Source organism: Leptonychotes weddellii, chromosome 8, assembly GCF_054177405.1.
Source record: "Leptonychotes weddellii isolate Sample4059 chromosome 8, ASM5417740v2, whole genome shotgun sequence".
Lineage (NCBI taxonomy): Eukaryota > Metazoa > Chordata > Mammalia > Carnivora > Phocidae > Leptonychotes > Leptonychotes weddellii.
Genome location: NC_138376.1, coordinates 42,513,632 through 42,534,848, shown reverse-complemented (window position 1 = coordinate 42,534,848; position 21,217 = coordinate 42,513,632). Strand labels below are relative to the sequence as shown.

The 21,217-nt window shown below is 35.3% G+C and overlaps 1 protein-coding gene across 2 annotated transcripts in view; it reads left to right on the top strand.

The window, feature by feature from the left end:
* The window catches only part of HMGCLL1 (3-hydroxy-3-methylglutaryl-CoA lyase like 1), a 175,473-nt gene that overhangs the window by 92,204 nt on the left and 62,052 nt on the right, over positions 1–21,217 (top strand). For both annotated transcript variants that reach the window (XM_006728131.3, XM_031038022.2), the window contains exon 7: positions 2,329–2,517. In XM_006728131.3, coding sequence (XP_006728194.2) covers positions 2,329–2,517 — 189 coding nt within the window. The remainder of the gene's footprint in view (positions 1–2,328; positions 2,518–21,217) is intronic.

Sequence of the window (21,217 nt, the reverse complement as noted above, 5' to 3'; positions counted from 1 at the left end):
CCTCAGGTGCCACCATCTCTTTATCATCCTCCAAGGTGACTTCTAGACCATTCACTTCACTGAAATCCCTCTTTTTTTTTTTTATTTTTAAAGACTTTATTTATTTATTTGACAGAGAGACACAGCGAGAGAGGGAACACAAGCAGGGGGAGTGGGAGAGGGAGAAGCAGGCCTCCTGCTGAGCAGGGAGCCTGATGCGGGGCTTGATCCCAGGACCCTGGGATCATGACCTGAGCCGAAGACAGACGCTCAACGACTGAGCCACCCAGGCGCCCCTGAAATCCCTCTTTGTAAGACCACTACTTAGCACTTGGGTTAAAAAATGCAAGATCATATTCAGTACTCATCTTGACATCTTAGCAGAATTTGGGACTACTGACCACTTGTCCTTGATGACACCCTTGTTTCCTTAAACTCCCTTGATACCACACTTAGGGTTTTCATCCAACTGTGGTTAGGTTTCTCTTTTGAAACTTCATTGTCCTTTACCTGGCCATTAAGAAATTCCAGCATTTAATAGGCAGTAGGGAAGAATGAACATTATGCCGTTTTTTTTTTTTTAAATCCAAGTTTCCATCCAATAATAGTCTCCTACTTGGACTAGGGGGCCCTTCTGAGTGCCCTCCAACCTGTTTTTGATATTGTTGATAGTGCCTTTCTGAAAGATTAATATTGCCACTATCCCCATTACCCCAACAGTCCATTGTGGCTTCCTATTGCTCTTATGATAGAATCCTCAACCAAAATTCTCAGCTTGGCTTGTTTGCAAGGCTCTGCATGGTTTGTCCTATGCCTACCTCACCAGATTTATGTAGCTTCATTCCCCCCTTGGTTTTTGCTTTCTTGCCACACCTACCCTTTGTATTTTTTTCCGATCTGGAATGCCCTTTGCATTTTCTATTTCAGCTGTCTGGAACACGTTATATTCCACTTGAAACATTCTTCTTGTACCCTTCTCACCCTCTTCAACAAGTTAACGCTTACTTTATCTCAAGCTCTCACTTAGGCCCTTCCTACTTGATAGATGTAGGTCAATTTCCTTTGCTACATGCTCTTAGAATCCTGTTTCTTTGTTCCAAAATTCTTATTTTACTTGTATTTACACTTTCTTGAGTGGAATTGTTTGAGTTCAATCCTCAGTTGACAGCATAAACCATCTCAATACTTATATGCTTATTATATCCCAGCACCTAAACTACTGCCTGTCATAAAATGGGCACTGAAGAAATACATAATAAATGAGTTACAGTATTTTTTACAAATGCCAGATACTGTACAAAGCGATTTTTTATATATTCTCATTTCATTTTCATAACCAACATGTCCTTATTAACACCATCATTAATACAATGTTTAAAAATTAATAAGGCTTAGAAAATATGCTAATAAGAGTATTTGTTGTCTCGGACGCCTGGGTGGCTCAGTTGGTTAAGCGACTGCCTTCGGCTCAGGTCATGATCCCAGAGTCCTGGGATCGAGTCCCACATCGGGCTCCCAGCTCAGCGGGGAGCCTGCTTCTCCCTCTGACCCTATCCCCTCTCATGCTGTTTCTCTCTCTCTCTCTCTCAAATAAATAAATAAATAAAATCTTAAAAAAAAAAAAAAAGTATTTGTTGTCTCTATTTTACAGAAAAGAGACTGAGGCTTAAAAGGGTTAATCTTCTACCCAGTATCACATGACTAGCATGGGTGGAAGCTGAGATTTAAATCCAGGCTTGTCTGATTTCAGAACTCATGTCTTTGTTAACATACCATGCTGCCTTCTTGCAAACTCATATTGCTCTTTGAAAGTGACATTAGTTACCCAGCATGAAGGGAACTTGCAGTTTACTTTGCACAAATGCATCCATTTATAAGCCAGAAAAATTAAGTTAGAAATATTAGGTGATTCTATCAATCACAAAACTACTTACTGACAGAGCTGGAACTAGTATTGATATCTCTTGACCTCTAATCTAACGTCTCGAGAAATACTACTTCCAAAGTAAATTTGTAATGTTCCTGTTTTGATGATAGGGTTGAGAAAGTAAGCCTCCCATAATTGAAATTGTAGCTTATAATTTCATAACCAAACTATGTAAATAGATAGCTACAATTCTAAGCCAAATTTGAATATTAGAAAAATATAGTAATGTCTTTAAAACCTTTATATAATGCTTAGGATTTAATAAACAGGAAAAAGACCAGAAAACTAAAATAAATGTTTCCCATGGATACGTAACTGATCTTAGTTGTGACTTTTACTTCTGGATGATGTTTGTTAAGGAATAACAGGGTTTGAGACTGTCCATTTCCATTGTTTTACTAGCTCCTCACCTTTCCCGACAGGTATCTAAGAGATTGTATGGCATGGGCTGTTATGAGATCTCTCTGGGAGACACCATTGGAGTGGGAACTCCAGGAAGCATGAAGAGAATGTTGGAGAGTGTCATGAAAGAAATCCCACCTACTGCTCTTGCTGTTCACTGCCATGACACATATGGACAAGCCTTAGCAAATATCCTTACGGCCCTTCAGGTATTTTGTATTATTTGTGTGTATGTGCAAAATGGGTATCCTTACTTAAAAACATTAAAGAGTATTAGTGGGATAATATTTATAAGTTGCTATGAATATAGTGCTTAAACAGTGTCTACCACATGACAAGCACTCAGGAAATATCTGAAAATTACACATTTATTTTTAGGACAATGATGTCTCCTATTGCTGTTAATTTGATTTGATAAAATTTGTTCTTTTTTTACTGTAGGGTAGTTGACATACAATATTAGTTTTAGGTGCAACATAGTAATTCAATAATTATATATATTATGAAATGACCACCACAGTAAGTGTAGTTACTCTCTGTTACTTACAACAATATTGACTATGTTCCACATGCTTGTCATGCTTATGACTTTGTTTTATAACTGGAAGTTTGTACTTACTTTTTAATACCGTTCATCTATTTCACCCGTTCCCCCTACCCACCTCCCTTTTGGCAACCAAGTGTTTGTTCTCTGTATTTAGGAGCCTATTTGCTTGTTTGTTTTGGTTTTTAGATTCCACATATAAGAGAAATCGTATAGTATTTGTCTTTTCCTGTATGGCTTGTTTGCAGACCTATATTATTATACATGAAGTATTTGTCTTTTCCATCTGGCTTATTTGCAATGTTTATGTTGTTGCAAATGGCAAGATTTCATTCCTTTTTGTGGCTGAGTAATACTGCACTGTGTATATATGTACCATATCTTCTTTCTCCTTTCATCTATTCATGGACACAAAAATTACTTTCATATCTTGGTTATTGTAAATAATGCTGCCACAGAATGGATAGGTGCATATATCTTTTTAAATTAGTGTTTTTGTTTTCTTCAGGTAAATGCCCAGAAGTTGAAATACTGGGTTGTATGGTATTTCTTTTCCTAATTTTTTGAGGCAATTCCATACCGTTTTCCACAGTGGCTGCATCAATTTACATTTCCAACAACAGTACACAAGGGTTGCTTTTTCTCCACATCTTCACTAGCACTTGTCTTTTTGATACTAGCCATTCTGACAGGTATGAGCCAATATCTCATTGTGGTTGTGATTTGTATTTCCCTGATGATCACTCATACTGAATCTCTTTGCCTGTGTCTGTTGGCCATCTGTGTATCTTCTTTAAAAAAATGTGTCTATTCAGGTTCTCTTCCTATTTGTAATTGGATTTTTTTGGTGTTAAAGTGTGTTTAAGTTCTTAATATATTTTCGATGTTATCTCCTTATCGGATGCATCATTTGCAAATATCTTCTCCCATTCAGTAGGATGCCTTTTTGTTCTGTTGATTTCCTTCACTGTGCCAAAGTTTTTTTATGTTTGTGTAGTTCCAATAGTTTAATTATGGTTTTGTTCTCTGTGCCTGAGGAGAGAAGTATAGAAAAATATTGCTAAGGCCAGTGTCTAAGAGATTACTGCCTATGTTTTATATTAAGAGTTTTATGGTGTCAGGTCTCATATTTATGTTTTTAATCCATTTTGAGTTTATTTGTGTGTGTATGGTGTAAAGATAGTGGTCTAGTTTCATTCTTTTGCATATGGCTGTCCAGTTTTCCCAGAACCATTTATTAAACAGATGGTCTTTTCCCTATTGTATATTCTTGACTTCTTTCATATATTCTGATGTCCTTTGTCATAGATGAATTGACCATGAAACGATGGGTTTATTTCTGGGCCCTCTATCCTGTTCTACTGATCTATGCGTCTATTTTTGTGCCAGGGCCATGCTGTTTTAATTACTTTAGCTTTGTAATATATTTTGGAATCTGGGATTGTGACACCTCCAGCTTTGTTTTTCTTTCTCAAGATTGCTTTGGCTATTCAGGGTGCTATATAATTCCCTACAAATTTTAGCATTGTTTGTTGTAGTTATGTGAAAAATGCTGTTGGTATTTTGATAAGGATTGCATTGAATCTTTAGATTATTATGGCTTATATGAACATTTTAATGATATTAATTCTTCTAATCCATAAGCATGATATAGCTTTCCATTTCTGGAAACTGTCATCTTCAGTTTCTTTATTTAACATCTTACAGATTTCAAACTGCATGCCTTTCCTGCTTGGTTAAATTTATTCCTAGGCATTTTATTCTTATCGATGCAATTGTAAATGGTGTTGCTTACTTCATTTTTCTTTCTTCCTCTTTGTTATTACTGTATAGAAATGCAATGGATTTTTCTTTATTTTCTATCTTGCAACATTACTTAATTCATTTTGTAATGCTAACAGCATTTTGGGTCTAGTCTTTAGGGTCTTATATATAGTGTCATGTCATTTGCAAATAGTGACAGTTTTACTTCTTCCATAACAATTTGGATTTTTTTTTTTGTCTGATTGTTGAAGCTAAGATTTTTAGTACTATGTTGAATAAAACTGGCAAGATTGGCTATTCCTGATCTTAGGGGAAAAGCTTTCTGCTTTTTACCATCGAGTATGATATTAGCTGTGGGTTGTTCATATGTGGCCTTTACTATGTAGAGGAATGTTACCTTTAAACCCACTTTTTTGAGAGTTTTTATTAAGTGATGTTGAATTTCATCAAGTGCTTTATCTGCATCTATTGAGATGATGATAAGATTTTTATTCCTCATTATGTTAATGTGATATATCATGTATATTGATTTGTGGATATTCAATCATCCTTGCATCCCTGGAATAAATCCCACTTGATTATGGTGAATGATCCTTAATGTATTATTTATTTGGTTTGATAATATTTTGTTGAGGATTTTGCACCTCTGTTCATCAGAGAAATTAGCCTCTTAGTAATTTTCTTTTTTAATAGTGTTTTTTTATCTTTTTTTGTTTTTGTTTTTTGTATCAGGGTAATGATGGTTTTGTAGAATGAATTAGGAAGCTTTCCTTCCTCTAATTTTTTTGGGATAGTTTGAGAAGGATAGATATTAACTCTTCTTTATATGTTTGGTAGAATTAACCTGTGAAGCCACCTGCTTATGGAATTTTGCTTGTTGGGAATTTTTTTATTACTGATTCAATTTCATGGATGGTAATCAGGCTTTTCCGATTTCCCATTTTCCTTATTCAGTATAGGAAGAGTATATATTTCTAGGAATTTCTCCATTTCTTTTAGGATGTCCAAATGAGGGTGCATAATTTTTCATAGTAGTCTCATAATTCTTTGTATTTCTGTGGTGTTGGTTGTTATTTCTCCTCTTTCATTTCTGATTTTATTTATTTGTGTCCCCTCTCTTTTTTTTTTTTCTTGATGAATCTGGCTGTCAATTTTGTTTACCTTTTCAAAGACCCTGATCTTAATTTCAATAATCTTTTCTACTGTATTTTTAGTCTCTATTTCATTTATTTCACTCTGATCTTTATTACTTCTTTCTACTAACTCTGGGCTTTGTTTGTTCTTTTTCTAATTTCTTTAGGCATAATATTAGATTGTTTTTTTGAGATTTTTATTGTTTCTTGAGATAGACTTTTTTCCTCTCTCAACTTCCCTCTTAGAACTGCTTTTGCTATGTCTCAAAGATTTTGATCCAATGTGTTTCTGTCTTCATTTGTCCCCATGTATTTTTTGATTTGATCTTTGATTTTTTTGGAGACCCACTGGTTGTTTACTAGCATGTTGTTTGGCATCCACTTGTTTTCTTTTTTTTCTTGTAATTTATTTCTAGTTTCATTCTGTCATGTTTGGAAAAGATCCTTGATATAATGTCAGTCTTGTTAAATTTATTGAGACATGTTTTGTGTCCTAACATGTGATCTCTTCTGGAGAATGTTCCATCTACACTTGAAAGAATGTGTATTCTACCATTTTTGGATGGAATTTCTGTATATATCTGTTAAGTCCATCTGGTCTAATGTGTTGTTTAAAGCCAGCATTTCTTTATCAATTTTCTGTCTGGATGATCCACCCATTGATGTAAATGGGGTGGTCAGTTTCCCTACTATTATTGTATTACTGTCAATTCCTCCCTTTATGTCTATTCATATTCTATATATTTAGTTGCTCCTGTGGTTGGGTGCATAGATATTTATAATTGTTATATCCTGTTCTTGGATTGATTCCTTTATCATTATGTAATGTCCTTTTTGTCTCGTTACAATCTTTGTTCTAAAGTCTATTTTGTGTTATATAATATTGCTATCCTAGCTTTTTGTTTCCATTTGCATGGTATGTCTTTTCCATCCCTTCACTTTCAGTCTCTCTATATATGTTTAGGTCTGAAGTTAGTCTCTTGTAGGCATCTTAGAGATGGGGCTTGCTTTTTTTATTCATTCAGTCACCCTATGTCTTTTGATGGAACATTTAGGGTATTTATATTTAATTATTGATAGGTTTATACCTTTTGCCATTTTGTTAATTGTTCTCTTGTTGTTTTTGTAGTTCTTCTATGTTTCTTCCTTCTTCTCTTGCTCTCTTCCCTTTTGATGAGTGATTTTCCTTGATGTTATGCTTGAGTATCTTTGTCTTTAATTTTTGTGAATCTATTATAGGTCTTTGGATTGTGTTTACCATGAGGTTCATATACAACATCCTAAGTGTATAGAAGTTAATATTAAGCTGATGGTTGCTTAAGTTAGAACACATGTATTAATGATGATGTTAATAAGGACATTTTTATTCCTCCCTCTCCATGTTTTATGTATATGATGTCTGTTTTCTATCTTTGAATTTGTGAATCCCTTAATTAATATTTTAAACAGAATTAATTTTCCTTTTTTTAATCTTCATACTAGCTTTATACTTGATTGATTTACTACCTTTTTATGTTTGTATGTTTGCTTTTACTAGTGCAATTTTTTCCATTAATAATTTTCTTCTAGTTATTGCCTTTTCCATTTAAAGAAGTCCCTTTAACACTTTTAATAAGGCTGGCTTAAAGGTGATGAACTTTAACTTTTGTTTGTTTGGGAAACTCTCTCTCCTTCAATTCTGAAATAATCTTGCCATGTAGAGTATTCTTAGTTGTAGGTTTTTTTTCTTTTTAGTACTCTGAGTATATCATGCCACTTTCTTCTGGCCTGAAAAGTTTCTGCTGAAAAATCAGCCGATAACCTTATGAATTTTCCTTGTATGTAATTAGTTGCTTTTCTCTTGGTGCTTTTAAGATTTTCTCTTTAATTGTTGACATTTTAATTATTCTGTGTCTTGGTGTGGACCTTTTTGAGTTCATCCTATTAGTGGTTCTTTGTTCTTCCTGGACCTGTTAGTCTTTTTCATTCCCCACCTTAGGGAAATTTTAAGCTCTTATTTTTTTAGTGATTTTTCTGTGCCTTTCTCTCTCACTTCTTCTTCTGGGATCCCTATATTGTGAATGCTAATATACTTGATGTTGTTTCAGCTTCCTTAACCTATTCTTGTTTAAAAAAAATTTTGTTTTTATTGCCCATCTTGGGTGCTTTCCATTACCCTTTCTTCCAGATTGCTGATCCATTCTTTCGCATCTGCTAATCTACTGTTGATAGTGCATTTGTCATTTCAGTTATTGTATTGCTCAGCTTTAACTGGTTCCTTTTTAAAATTTTTTTCTGTTGAAATTCTTACTGAGTTTATCTACTCTCAAGTCCAGTGGGCTTCTTTATAACAATAATTTTGAACCCTTTGTCAGGTAGTTTGCTTATCTCTGTTTCATTTAGTTATTTTTTTTTTAAGCTTTGTCTTGTTCTTTTGCTTGAAGCATATTCATTGACTCCTAATTTTGTCTTTCTGTGTTTGTTTCTATGAGTTAGGTGAAACAGCTACCTGTCCCAGTCTTAAAGGAGTGGCCTTGTATAGGAACATCCCCTTTGTAGACTGCATGTGCCTGGAGGCTTTGGCTCTCTGGCTGGAGCTGGGATAGAATTGGGTTGGGTGCTTCATACAGGAGGTGTCCTGGCAGCATGGGTACAGGCAGGAGATGTCTCAGGTTGGTTTGTGTCCAGGATGCCTTGGCAAAATGGCTGGAGCTGTAGTGGGTACACACTGGAGGTGTCACATTGTATGCTATGCAGGAACATCCTTGGTGGGACAGCTATGTATGGGGTGGCATCGGCTGGGGGACTTTGTTGGGAGAACTATATTATGGGGACTGCTAGAGCTGGTGTGGGCTAAGGGCTCAGAGCTCACTGAGTCAGCAGGCTGGCTAGATGCCTGGACTCTGCTCTTATCTGAGCTATCAGTGTGGAGACGGAATGGAAACAATGGTGCTTCCCAATACCTCCAATCCCAGAGAGAGAGCTCCAGCAATTTCCCCACCATTTGATCGAATACTTTAGGGTAAATAAATAGGCTTCCTTAACTTAAAGTCTAGGCGCCCTTCAAACCACTGCTTTTTTGCTATATTGCAGGTCAGACAAATCTGTGCACAGGCCAGCCCTATCCTTCATTCTGCAGTTCATAGTATAGAGGTGGGATTTCCATTGCTACCATGTCTGGTTCTTTCCTGCCATTCGTCATATGGTCCCTCTATCCCTTGTTGTGCAGAAGCAGTTCATTCAGCCCTCAGTTCCTCTTCAGGAGGAATTGCTCCATATATAGGTATAGACTCAATGTGTCTGTGTGAGGAGGCAAGCCCAGAGTCGTCTTATGCCACTATCTTGAGCCCCTCAGTCCTGAATTTATTCTTTTTAAAGTATTAATCTTCGTAGATCTACATCTGGTTTTATCAACTCTTACGTGCTCTCAGCCATATAATTTAATAAAGTATAATGGCATTCTGAGGAGTACAAAATACAAAGATAGAGTGTTCTATTGTGTTCATGTAATGTTCTTGTTGATAATTTGGTGCTCTATTATGAGAAGATACAGCACTGAAATATTCTATATTTTGTTTAACATATTTTTCTGATATTACAGACATCCTTTTGTCTGCAAATCCCTGGTTTTTGTCAAACATATGCTTTTAGATAATCAAAGTGAAGAGATCTGGAAAGTTGGATGATTAAAAATTACTTATTAAATTCTAAAGCTTAGTTATTTTGAATGTTTTAAAACAATACATATAAAAATTATTATAAGGGTATATCTTAAAATTAGTGTTAGTTTGTTAAACTCAGCTAAAAATAGGTTCATGTGATGTTTTTAGAACCTAAGATTTTGACAACTAAAGATAAGACTGTATCAAAACTTTCTTATGAGGCTGAAAATCAATATGTGAAGCTTTATGTCATAGACCTGAAGTGTACAGTTGTTTGGCAGAAGTTAAAAAACAATGCGAAGATCAAGTCCTAGAAAAAGCTTATTTTGACTTTGTAGTATATGTGCACAAATCTATATTTATCCTCTGGAAGCAAGCAAGGAATATTGTATTGAATTAGAACAGAAACTGATATCCCATGGACTTTTGGGTGTGGGAATTTTTACAATTTTCCCTTCCTAGGTATTCTAGTTTCTAAAACAATAGAGAACTAGGCATCACTTCAGGATTCTGTGTTCAGCTACAACTGTTAACTTATTAAGTGTTCCTGACCAGCACGTTCCTGAAGACATCTGTCTCTCCCACTACCCCCACCCCTCTGATACGGATATTCCTTTTTTCAATCTCTCTCTCTCTCCTCCTTCTCCTCTCACTTCTGTCCTTCCCTTCCCCTTCCTTTTCTCATTCCTTCATATGGGTATATCTTCTATATGATAACACTTTTAGTAGTAATTTATTTTTTATAGTATATTTACTATATGATGAATGACAATCTAGTTATTTGGGATTCAGGATAATAGTGCAAAATCTGGGCACCCAAATTTCTGCCTCTTGAAAATGCCAAAATGCAAAATATTGCTGATTCCCTATTGTGATTTTAATGGTTAACAAGGACTATTTGAGGAAGTAATGTTTAAAATCATATGTAAAGCATGAGAACTAACCCCTATAAGGGGTGTGTCTGTGTGTGCATGGCAGTGTATGAAAAGAGTACTTCAAGCAGATGAAACACTACTTGGTCAAAAGTACTTGGGAGAGGGGAGGATTATGTCCTAGGAACTGAGAGAAGACAAATATATTCAGGAGAGAAGCTAAGCTTTATGACATATGCTGAATTAGTTGAATTGCAGAGTGTCTATTTGGAAAGAAGCGAGGACCAAAATCCTGGGTCATTTTCTCATCCTACAACAGCCATATTAAGGGTCAGGAAACAACCCTGGGCCCAAGTAAGATATAGGGAGCATGCATGGGAACCGGTATAAAATGGAGAGACCCCTCTAAAATGCCATACCCTCAAAGGACGAACCAGCAAAAACTCAACCTCACAAGGGGAGAGGGCAAGAGTATTCATTATGGCTTTGACTATGTATAGAGGAGAAACACCTGGTCCCTCTTTATACTTAATAACCTTTTGTCAACCCCCATGTGGATGCAGGGTTCAAATTCACATCACCTGCAGAATGAAAGAATCGGGCAGATAAATTACCTTTAAATGGTTGTGGGTTAGTGGCACTTTCAGGTCTTTTCTGTAAGAAAACATCTTCAACTTAAGATGAACTATTTGGGATATGTGTGTGTGTGTGTTGTGTGTGTCAAGGGAGGGAATGGGCTAAGAAGGTGGGTATTCTTTTTTTTTTTTAATTTTATTTATTTATTTGAGAGAGAGAGTGAGACCTAGAGAGAGTGAGCCCAGCCAGGCAGAGGTAGGGGGACAAGCAGACTCCCCACTGAGCAGAGAGCCCGATATAGAACTAGATCCCAGGACCCCCGGATCATGACCTGAGCTGAAGGCAGACCCTTAACCAACTGAGCCACCCAGGCACCCCAAGAGGGTGGACATTCTCATCAGCTCCTGTGGCAGTTGGTAGGAAATGTATCTACAGGTGTCTATAACTGTGTTTTCTACTCTTGTACTATGTGCACAAGCACCAGGTAACTATGGGAGGTAGGACAGCAAAATGGGGGCAGGGGGTCTGGGAAAGCAAGAGTGTACTTCCAGCTGGGCTTACATTGCCCCAGAGCTTAAGTTGTAGTCACAGTATAAGTAGGTAAAGAAGAGGGTAACAATGGTTTATCTAAGAAGCAACATGATGTAAAGCTGAGGAGGCAAGGTTAAATGAACAAGTGAGGAAAAGGTCAAAAAGCAGAGACCTGCTGAGGAAGCTATAAGTTGACCTTGTAAAGTTCTTTTGTCTCTTTTGTCATCCATATCTATACAGTTTGATAGGTCAGTGACAACATAAGAAAGAAATATACACTGCTGCTCTCTTTGAAACTGAGTGTAGCTGAGACCATCTTTAATGTTTTGGAACTTGTATGTTCATAAACGGAGGTGGATGTGGTGCTGGACTGTCCCTGTAAACACAAGTGTGCTGGTCCCCGGAAGCACTGAGTAAGGCTGAGTTCTCCAGGGTTCTTTTCTCCTCTCCCATCCCCTCCCCAGTAACAACAGCCACAACAACAAAATGACCAGCTTTGCCTTTAGTGGAGGAGAGAAGATGTCTTGGAAAAAACTGCCGGTGTTTAAATAGAAGGGAAATCAGAGAAAGTTCCACTTCATTATGAATGGGGCTAACCTTGGCTTCGGGAAGCAGTGGCCATACTTCATTTTTTAAAATGGAATCTTTGAAGTGGCTTCTAGTAAAATTGGTGGTGGATGTGGAGTGGATATCATTTGCTTTAATTTAGGGCTTGAGAAACAGTTTACAGTGCTCTAAACTGGAAGTTAATATTAAGGCAAGGAGACATATAATAAGTGGAAACTTGGCCACAATGGTAGGAAACAAATGAGAGTTATAAATGGAACATCCCCCCTCAGTCTGGAAAGCACATACTAATCGTGGAGTAGAGAGATCTTTCTTGGGTTCCCAGGTTTTATTGTGTGTTTTTATTACTTGAACATATGACTTACTCAACTGTACATAATTGTATGGAAGTCAAGAATTCATAATTATCAGGTATTTAATATAGAGAAATAATTCTGAAACTACAGCTATAAGTGTGGGATATTTATAACCACTCAAAACTGAAAAAGCAAGAAAATGAGGTGACAAAACATACAACATTTTAGTAATGGAAGAAACGTATGTGAACCAATATACTTGTCTTAATTTTTTATGTAAAAATTGAGTTTCACCCTTCTCATGTTCCCAAGTACCTGAGTAAAACACTAGTGAACAAATTATTTAATCTACTTAATACCAGACAATTGCACAATCTATTTTTTTTCTCAAATGACTTGTCTTTATAACTGGGTAAAAACGGAGTAAAACAAATGAAATCCAGTACCACAAAAAACAGTACGTGTTAATTGGTGGCATGGAGACAGAGTAGGTGATATCTCACTCTTATTTTCAAAACTTTTTGATTATAATTTTTTTTTCTACACAATTATCTTTCTCCAGCACAGTATTCTGTTGGAAGATATTCTCATTGGAAGGTGGGATAATGTGTAAATTATTTAAAAAGAAAAAAATAAAAGAGGACAAGAAGTCCAGCAGAAGTTTAGCGTTGTCCAAATTTCAAGTGTGTACAAGCAGGGCTCCTGAGCCATAAAAGTCAGTGTGAACGAAATGAACAAAGTACCTTCCTATTTTTTTCAAGTGTTTAGATTGCTTATATCGGGGATGAAAAATGATTAAATATTTGAATGATATTGCTTTCTTTTTGTTTACCTCCAATATCTTTTTATTAATATAAACTCTCTGGTTTTAGCAATAGGTGATCAGTTAGTTTTTTGTTTTCAGAGATAACAATTTTTATCTGTTTCTACAAATCCCAGGTGTTGTTTAATTTTTTTGTCAGAGCGAGCACAAGCAGGGGGAGCAGGAGGCAGAGAGAGAAGCAGGCTCCCCGCTGAGCAAGGAGCCTGATGTGTGGCTCGATCCTAGGACCTGAGGCAGAGGCAGACACTTAACCTACTGAGGCACATAGGTGCCCCTCTACAGGCATTTAAAAGAGGTAGAAAAGCAGCTTCTGAACTAGATGGCATTGTAAACTGGCATTCAATTAATCAGCATATAAAAATACATGAAATTCTACTGTAATATGCTAAAAATGAAAGTATTTTATCTTTATACAATGGATTATGCTTAGATCATAAGCTTGAAGCTCACCACAAAAGAAAATATGTCCAAAAATGCTCTGTGTCTCCTACAGCAATGCATCCCTGCTGATTAAATAGGCAAATGTTATAAAAATTGATTGAGGGTTTTTTTTTTTAAGCTTTTATTTATTTGACAGAGAGAGACACATTGAGAGAGGGAACACAAGCAGGGGCAGTGGGAGAGGGAGAAGCAGGCTTCCCCCTGAGCAGGGAGCCTGATGCGAAGCTCCATCCCAGGACCCTGGGATCATGACCTGAGCCGAAGGCAGACGCTTAACGACTGAGCCACCCAGGCACCTCAAGGGTTTTTTTTTTTTTCTATTTAGAAAAGATTCTATGAGACTGTAAAGAAAAACACTGAATTCATCAGAATATTTTGTTTTGTTTTTAATTGTGGTTTAACTTTGCAAAACAATCCTTGTTTTCCCAACTATATCAGAACCTTTAATTTACAATTGATTGACACTCTGGGATAAAGGGGTATGCATGGAGAACCCTACACCTTATGATTTCCATTCTCACCAGTCACAGTTCTCAGGATCCAGGAAAATCCCTAACACGTATTAGATCATCTTCCTTGGGAGCCAAAGGCTGAGTGGATTGGAGGTGCAGTCCTGGAGAACAGAAAAGTAGAATAAAGAACCATGCAGCTTGGAGTAGAAAGTGAAGAGTGGACTTATTTGATGTCTTTTCACTCCCTCTGAGCCTGAATGTGGTGCTGTTTGCTTCATTTTCTTGAAATTACCTAGTGTTCGCCCAGTGGGTACTCCTTTTTTTCACTTACGACTTGCAACATTATGCTTAGACACTGAGTTTTTCCTTATCTATAGAATATGATATTGAGAAAGTTTCATATTTTTCTAGATTCCCATTCCCTCATATGCAAAATGTCTATCATCCTAGAAGATAAAGAACATGTTCATATCTCTTTCATGAAATTTGCATCAATACATAGCAGTTATAGTTAATCAAAATATCTTCTTTGCTCTTCTTAGAAGTTTTGATTTTATTAGCATGACCATTTTATTCCAAAAATTAGATTAATGGATGTCTCTCTCTTTGTCTTTACGTCTGGGTGTACCAAGTAAGACAGAAATCCTCGGCTAAAGCTGTTATTTCATTTTCTTTGCACATAAGAATGCAAGTTTAGAATCAGGAGGACAGACTCCTGGTAAATATTTTTACCATTTTTTAAAAAATAACCATTTTTAATTTAAAATGAATCCTTGTTGCTGTTATCACCTTCAGGAAAAAAAAATAAAATCTATTCATACAGTTATTTTCTTCCCACTCTAGTCTTTCTTCTCTTTAGTACTTAACTTTGGCTTTTATATTATTGGTGGCTCTTTGGGCCAGGATATGATATAATTCTTCCCTTGGCATAAGAGATGGAAATTTCAAAACTCACTATCTTTTCAAGCACCTCTCTTATTCATTCTGTAAATGTCTCATCTTATTGTTTTAACCTTGTGTTCACGATCTTGTTTTCAACCAAGTACTCATCACATCTCTCAACACATATGGTTTCAATTTGGAAATCTTGTTGTTTTGCCCTATTTGTATAAAAACACAGCTTTTCATTTTCTAATTTTTTCCAAGTTTTTTTTCTCAATTTTTTTGTCTCTTGGAAGTTCATATTTACAAGGAAACTGTATATACCACATATAATCTTGCTACTGAATGTAATGTGAAAGCTCGTTTTCCTTTAGAATATTGGTTTGAAATTGGTCAGTTTGGTATTAATGTAAAGTATTATTCTCTTGACTAGTTTTTGACTTATTGTAATGTAACAAGTTAATGGTTGTATGCCCAACACTACAAACAAAAACAAGCACACACACAGAATATTGGAACCACTGATACCCTACTAAGCCAAAGTCAAGAATCCCTCAGCTTTATTGTTTGATCAACTTTCTCATATGTTGCCAGATATTTCTAGCTCTGGGCTTGAACTAGGTAGAAGTAATATATGTTACTAATATGGCTGTTAGATCTCATTTTTATAAAACTACTCACTGTAGCATACCAAACTTGGTTTTAGGACTCTCAGTAAAAGTTAACTTCAAGGATAGTCAGTGGAGAAGAGAAGTTTAAAAAGTGCGTGTCAAATGTGGAATCCCAAACTGGAAGCTACGAAGTTTTTTTCCATTATTTATAAATTTCTTTAATATAGAGCAGAACATACAATGGAAATTATGCCTATCAATTGTGACCATTTAGAATTATTTTGTAATTTATTTTAAAATGCTCGCTTAACCAAACTTTGTCTACCTTCCATGGGACAGTGTCTCTGCTATTAGGTATGATAGACAAAAAGAAGCAGATGAAATACCATCCCTTTACTCAATAATATTTTCATCTCTCAAAATAATAGAAATCATGTCAAATTGTTTAGGTAATGTTATTTTCACCTAGGTTACAAATTTAAGTTCTATAGACTTACATTTTTAAAAATCTGTGTAAGGGGTGCCTGGGTGGCTCAGTTGGTTAAGCAACTGCCTTCGCTCAGGTCATGATCCTGGAGTCCCAGGATTGAGTCCCACATCGGGCTCCCCACTCAGCAGGGAGTCTGCTTCTGCCTCTGACCCTCTCTCCTCTCGTGTTCTCTCTCATTCTCTCTCTCTCAGATAAATAAAATCTTTAAAAAAAATAAAAAATAAAAATCTGTGTAAATAATTAAAAATCAGGTTATGGATACATATTTCTAAAGATTTCTCAAGGTAAGTAAAATATATTTTGTAATAATTGTCTTTTTGAGATTTTATTGAGATATAATTGAAATCACCATAAGTTTCAGATATACAGCAAAATGATCACACTTATATTTTTTGTGAAATTATTACCATGATAGGCTTAGTTAGCATCATATAGATACTATAAAAAGAAAAAGCAAAACAGAAATACAAAAATTTTGCTTGTTATGAGACCTCAGGATTTACTCTAACAACATTTCTGTAAGTCATACAGCAATGACAACTACAGTCATCATGTTGTATGTTATATCCCAAGTGTTTATGTATCTTATAACTGGAAACTGGTACTTTTGACCACTTTACTCCAAATCCCCCTTCCTCTACCATGGTCTCTGTTAACCAAAGATAGAATCTTTTTTTCTTAGTTCGGTGGGGTGTTTTGTTCTTAGAGTCCACGTGTGAGATCATATAGCATTTGTCTTTCTCTGTCTGACTTATTTCACTTAGCATAGTGCTCTCAAGGTCCATCCATGTTGGCAGAATTGGCAGGATTTCCTCATTTTTTATGGCTGAGTATTTCATTGGGTGTATATATACCACAAAAAGTACTTCTTCCATTCATCTGTCACTGCTGCAGTGGACATGGGATACACATCACTTTTCAAGATAGTGTTGTAGGTTTCTTTTGGATATATTCCTAGAAGTGGAATTCCTGGGCCATACAGTAGTTTTATTTATTTTTTTTGAGGATTATCCATATTGTTTTCCATAGTGGCCATACTTGTTTACAATCCACCAACAGTACATAAGGGCTCCCTTTCCTCCTCATTCTTGGCAACATTTGTAATCTCTTGTCTTTTTAATGAAGGCCATTATACAGGTATGAGGTGATAACTCATTGTCATCCCTACTTCAGTCCTTTAGGACAGCTTGGCTGGTATAGAAATATTGATTGACATGTTTTTCTTTAAAAAAAATATTTGAAAGAAAGCACGAATTAGGAATAGAGGGAGAGGGAGAGAGAATCTGAAGCAGACTCCACGCAGAGCACAGAACTTGATGTGGGATTCAAATTCACAACCATGAGATCACAACCTGAGCAGAACCAAGAGTCAGATGCTTAACGGACTGTACCACCCAGTCATCTGTACAGTTTTTTTGTTTCAGTATTTGAGTATATCCTTTTCTTCTCCACTGGCCTGAAAAGTTTCTCTTGAGAAATCCACTGATAGTCTTATATGGGTTCCCTTGCGTGTACGTCTCTATTTTTTTCTTGCTAATTTTAACACTCTTTTTTGTCTTTTTTTTTTAAATATAGTTGACACAAAATGTTACATTAGACATAAGACACTACTATAACACCATTGACCATATTTCTTATGCTGTACCTTTTGTCCTTGTGACTTATTCCATAACTGGAACTCTGTATCTCCCATTCCATTTCACTAATTTTGCCCATCCTCCTACCTCCCTCCCCTCTGGCAACCATCAGCTTATTCTGTATTTATGAGTCTTTTTCTGCTTTTCTTTTTTTATTTTCCACATATAAGTGAAGTGATATTGTATTTGACCTTCTTTGACTTGTTACATTTAGCATAATACCCTCTAGGGACATCCATATTGTTGCAAATGGTAAGATCTTATCTTTTATGGCTGAAGAATATTCCATTGTGTATATACATCATTTATTTTTTATCTCTTCATCTATTGACAAACACTTTAGTTGCCTCCATATCTTGCTATTATAGATAACAATACAGTGATCATAGGGGTGCATATATGCTGATAGATACCCAGTAGCGGAATTACTGGATCGTATAGTATTACTATTTTCATCTTTTTGAAGAACCTCCATACTGTTTTCCACAGTGACTGCACCAGTTTACATCCTCAACAACGGTGTACAAGTGTTCCTCTTTCTTCACATCCTCACCAAACACTTGTTATTTTTTGTCTTTTTGATTCTAGCCATTCTGACTGGTGTGAAATCGTATCTCATTGTGAGTTTGATTTGCATTTCCCTGATGATTAGTAATGTTGAGCGTCTTTTCATGTGACTGCTGGATATGTTTATATCTTCCTTGGAAAAATGTCTATTCAACTGCTCTGTCCATTTTTAATGAGATTATTATGTGGTTTTGATTTGTATGCATTCTTTATTTTAGATATTAACTCCTTATCCGATATATCATTTGCGGAATTTTCTCCCATTCAGTAGGTTGCCTTATTGTTTTGTTGATAGTTTTCTTTGCTGTGCAAAAGCTTTTTTGGTATAGTTGCAATAATTTATTTTGTCTTTTGTTTCTTTTGCTTAAGGAGATATATCTAGAAAAATGTGACAAGGCCAATGTCAGAGAAATTACTGCTTATGTGTTCTTGAGGATTTTTATGGTTTCAGGTTTCACATTTAGGTCTTTAATCCATTTTAGTTTATTTTTGGACACATGAGAAAGTGGTCTAGTTTCATTTTTTTTTTTTGCTTGTGGATATCTAGTTTTCTCAGCACCACATATTGTAAAGACTATCCTTTCCCCATTGTACATTCTTGCCTCCTTTGTTATAGATTAATTGATCATATAAGAGTTTATTTCAAGGTTCTCTATTCAGTTTTCCTGACCTGTGTGTCTATTTTTGTGCCAGTACCATACTGTTTTGATTACTCTAGTTTGTAGTGTATCCTGAAATCTGAGTTTGTGATACTTCCAGTTTTTTTTGTTCCTCTTTCTCAAGATTACTTTGGCTATTTGGGATCTTGTGTGGTTTCATACAAATTTGAGTATTACTCTAGTTCTGTGAAAAATGCTATTGGTATTTTGATAGGGATTTCGTTGAATCCGTAGATAGTTTTGGGTAGTGTGGACATTTAACAGTATTAATTCTTCCAATCCATGAGCATGGAAAATCTTGACATTTGTTTGTGCAGTCTTCAATTTCTTTTATCAACATTTTATAGTTTTTAGAGTACAGGTCTTTTACCTCCTTGGTTAAATTTATTCCTAGGTTTTTTTTATTCTTTTTGGTGGAATTGCAAATAGAATTGTCTTCTTAATTTCTCTTTCTACTACTTCATTATTAGTGTATAGAAACATAAAAACTTTATGTATTAATTTTGTATCCTGCAACTTTACTGAATTCATTTATTCTAATAGTTTTTTGGTGGAGTTTTCAGGCTTTTCTATGTATAGTATCATGTCATCAGCAAATAGTAACTGTTGAACTTCCACGCCAATTTGGATGCCTTTCTTCCTTGTCTGATTGCTGTGGCTAGAACTCAGTACTATGTTGAGATAAGTAGAGAGTGGATATCCCTGTCTCATTACTGATCTTAGAGTAAAAGTCCTCATTTTTTAACCATTGAGTATAATGTTAGCTGTGGGTTTTTCATGTATGGCCTTTATTATGTTAAGGTATGTCCCCTCTAAACCCAATTTGTTGAGAGGTTTTATCATGACCTGATGTTAAATTTTGTCAAATGTTTTTTTCTGTATATATTGAAATGATCATCTCATTGTTATCCTTCCTTTTGTTGTTTATCACATTGATTTGCAAATATTGCACTATCCTTGCATCCCTGGAATAAATTCCATTTGTGGTGAATAATACTTTTAACATATTGTTGAATGTGATTTGCTAATATTTTGTTGAGGATTTTGCATCTATGTTCATCAGGAATATTGGCCAGTAGTTTTCTATTTTTGTAGTCTTTATCTGTTTTGGTATCAGGGTAATTATGGCTTTACAGAATATATTTGGAAGCTTTTCTTCCTCTTTTATTTTTTGGAATAGTTGGAGGAGAACAAGTATTGACTCTTCTTTAAATGTTTGATAAAAATTCACCCGTGAATCTATCTGGTCCTGGACTTTTGCTTGTTTGGAGTTTTTTGATTACTGATTCAATTTTGTTGCTACTACCTCATCTGTTCAGATTTTTTATTTCTTTCTGACTCAGTTTTGGAAATTTGCATGTTTCTAGAAATTTGTCCATTTCTTCTAGGTTATCCAATGTGTTGGCATATAATTTTTGGTAGTATTCTCTTATAATCCTTTGTATTTCTGTGGTGTCAGTTGTTACTTCTTTTTTATTTCTGATTTTACTCATTTGAATTCTATTTTCTTGTTGGGTCTAGCTAAAGATTTAGCAATTTTGTTTCTCTTTTCAAAGAACCAGTTCTTGGTTTAATCAGTCTTTTCCATTGTTTTGTTTGTTTGTTTACTCTTTGTTTCATTTGTTTCTTCTCTGATCTTTATTATTTCCTTCCTTGTACTAACCTTAGGCTTTTATGTTTTTCTTTTTCTAGTTCCTTTAGGCATAGAGTTAGACTGTTTATTTGAAAATTTTCTTGTTTTTTTCAGGTAGGCCTGTATTGCTATAAACTTCCTCCTAAAAACTGCTTTTTCTGCGTTCCAAAAATTTTAGACCATTGTGTTTTCATTTGGTTCCATGTATTTTTTCATTTTCTCTTTAATTTCTTCATTTACCCATTGGATGTTTAGTAGCACGTTGTTCAGCCTCCATGTGTTTTTTTTTTTTTTTTCCAGTTTTTTTCTTGTTACTAATTTCTAGTTTCATACCACTTCGGTCAGAAAAGATGTATAGGATTTAAATCTTAAATTTATTGAGACTTGTTTTGTGGCCTAACGTGATCTGAATTGGAGAATGTTCCATGTGCACTTGAAAGAATGTATATTCTGCTGTTTTTGTATGGAATGTTCTCTGTTAAGTCCATCTCTGCTAATATGTCATTCAAAGACACTATTTCTTTATTGATTCTGTCTGGATGATCTATCCATTGATGTAAGTGGGGTGTTAAAGTCCCCTACTATTGTTGTATTACTGTCAACTTCTCCCTTTATGTCTATTAACATTTGCTTATGTATTTAGGTGCTCCATTGTTGGGTGCATATATATTTACATTGTTGTAACCACCTTGGATTGATCCCTTCTGTTTCTTGTTATAGTCTTTATTTTAAAGTCTGTTTTGTGTGATATAAGTATTACTATCTTGACTTTTTTTCTCCCTTTCCGTTT